At 61.0% G+C, this 1,294-nt stretch overlaps 1 protein-coding gene across 1 annotated transcript in view; it reads right to left on the reverse strand.

Annotated features, from left to right (window-relative positions):
- Positions 1–380, reverse strand: part of RGL1 (ral guanine nucleotide dissociation stimulator like 1) — a 53,173-nt gene extending 52,793 nt beyond the window's left edge. The window contains exon 1 of the mRNA XM_057379733.1: positions 230–380. Coding sequence (XP_057235716.1) covers positions 230–256 — 27 coding nt within the window. The 5' untranslated portion in view covers positions 257–380. The remainder of the gene's footprint in view (positions 1–229) is intronic.
- Between the last annotated feature and the right edge of the window lie 914 nt (positions 381–1,294).

The following is a 1,294-nucleotide window of genomic DNA, read 5'->3' on the forward strand; positions in this document are numbered from 1 at the left end:
ACCGGGCACAGCATCGCCCAGGAGTGGGCACAGCACCGCCAGCACCGGGCACAGCATCGCCGGCACCGGGCACAGCATCGCCCAGGAGTGGGCACGGCACCGCCAGCACCGGGCATAGCACCGCCGGGACCGAGCACGGCATCGTCCAGGACCGAGCATCGCTGGGGAACGGGACCCGCGGGAGGCACGGGCAGGGGACGGGACGGGACGGGACGGGACAGCCGCTTACCATTTTCGCTCTCCACAGCAGTTTCATCCTCGATGCCTTGCCGGGTGCCGGTCCGGACGCGGCCCGTTGTGCCCGCCGCGGGCCGGGCCGGGCCCCGCCGAGCCGAGCGGCCCCGGGGCTGCGCGGGAGGGACGGGCCGGGGCGGGACGGACGCACAGGGGAAGGCGGCCGCGCCTGACCCCGCCTCGGCCCGGCCCGCCCAGGGCTTCCTGTTTATGGCCGCGGCTCCGCTCGCAGCGCTCTGTGCGCTCCGGGAATCCGCGCTCCGCACAGCGGGCACCGCGCCCTGCCCGGCTCCCGCGAAGCGCCTCCTCCTCCGCCCCCCATCCTTTCCCTCCTCCTCCTCCTCCTCTCCTGTCCATCCTCCTTTGCCGGTTCCCGGGCAGAGCGGAGAGGAGCAATCGTGACCGCGGGGTTGGCGCCGCCGTAAGGAAGCAATTTAAAGCCRATTTTAAACTTTAAAAACTTACTGCTACCAGTTGGGAAATAAGGAAGGATTTAGTAAAGGTCTTAGTGAGCCCTGCCCGGCAATCGCCCGCACTACCCTTACTTTGATTCCATATCGCTCACAAAGAAGCCCCTATGAGCCATGAGCACCTCTGTAGATGCTCCAGCTGCAGGCACACGCGTGCTGACACGAGGATCTCAAAACACCCTAAAAACCTACCTTAACTTGGTTGCCTCCTAGCTGTCTTTAGTTATCTGCTTTTTGGGACTTAAAATAGGGATGAGCCAAGTGCACAAATTCCCGTGGAAAGCAACAAAAGTGCTAAGCATTGAAACAGAGCTCAGAAACCCCGAAGATCCACACTAACCTCCAGCATATCCCTGTTTTTATTTCCACCGGTGTCAGTACCGCTGACGTGAGGAACAGTGCAGGCTCAGGGGCTGTCAGCACTCGCACCTCTTAACACGAGGAACCGYACAGAAGCAAGCAGCATTATTTTCAGCTACAAAACCCAGACTGAGCTGTGTGGTCTCAGGTACCCTGATCTGATCACTTGCCAGGCTGTGCTTTTTGTTATGTGTGTGATCTTAAAGTGATCCAGAATACACGGACTTTGA

Source organism: Malurus melanocephalus, unplaced genomic scaffold (assembly GCF_030028575.1).
Source record: "Malurus melanocephalus ecotype Western Australia unplaced genomic scaffold, MMel_1.1 scaffold_419, whole genome shotgun sequence".
Lineage (NCBI taxonomy): Eukaryota > Metazoa > Chordata > Aves > Passeriformes > Maluridae > Malurus > Malurus melanocephalus.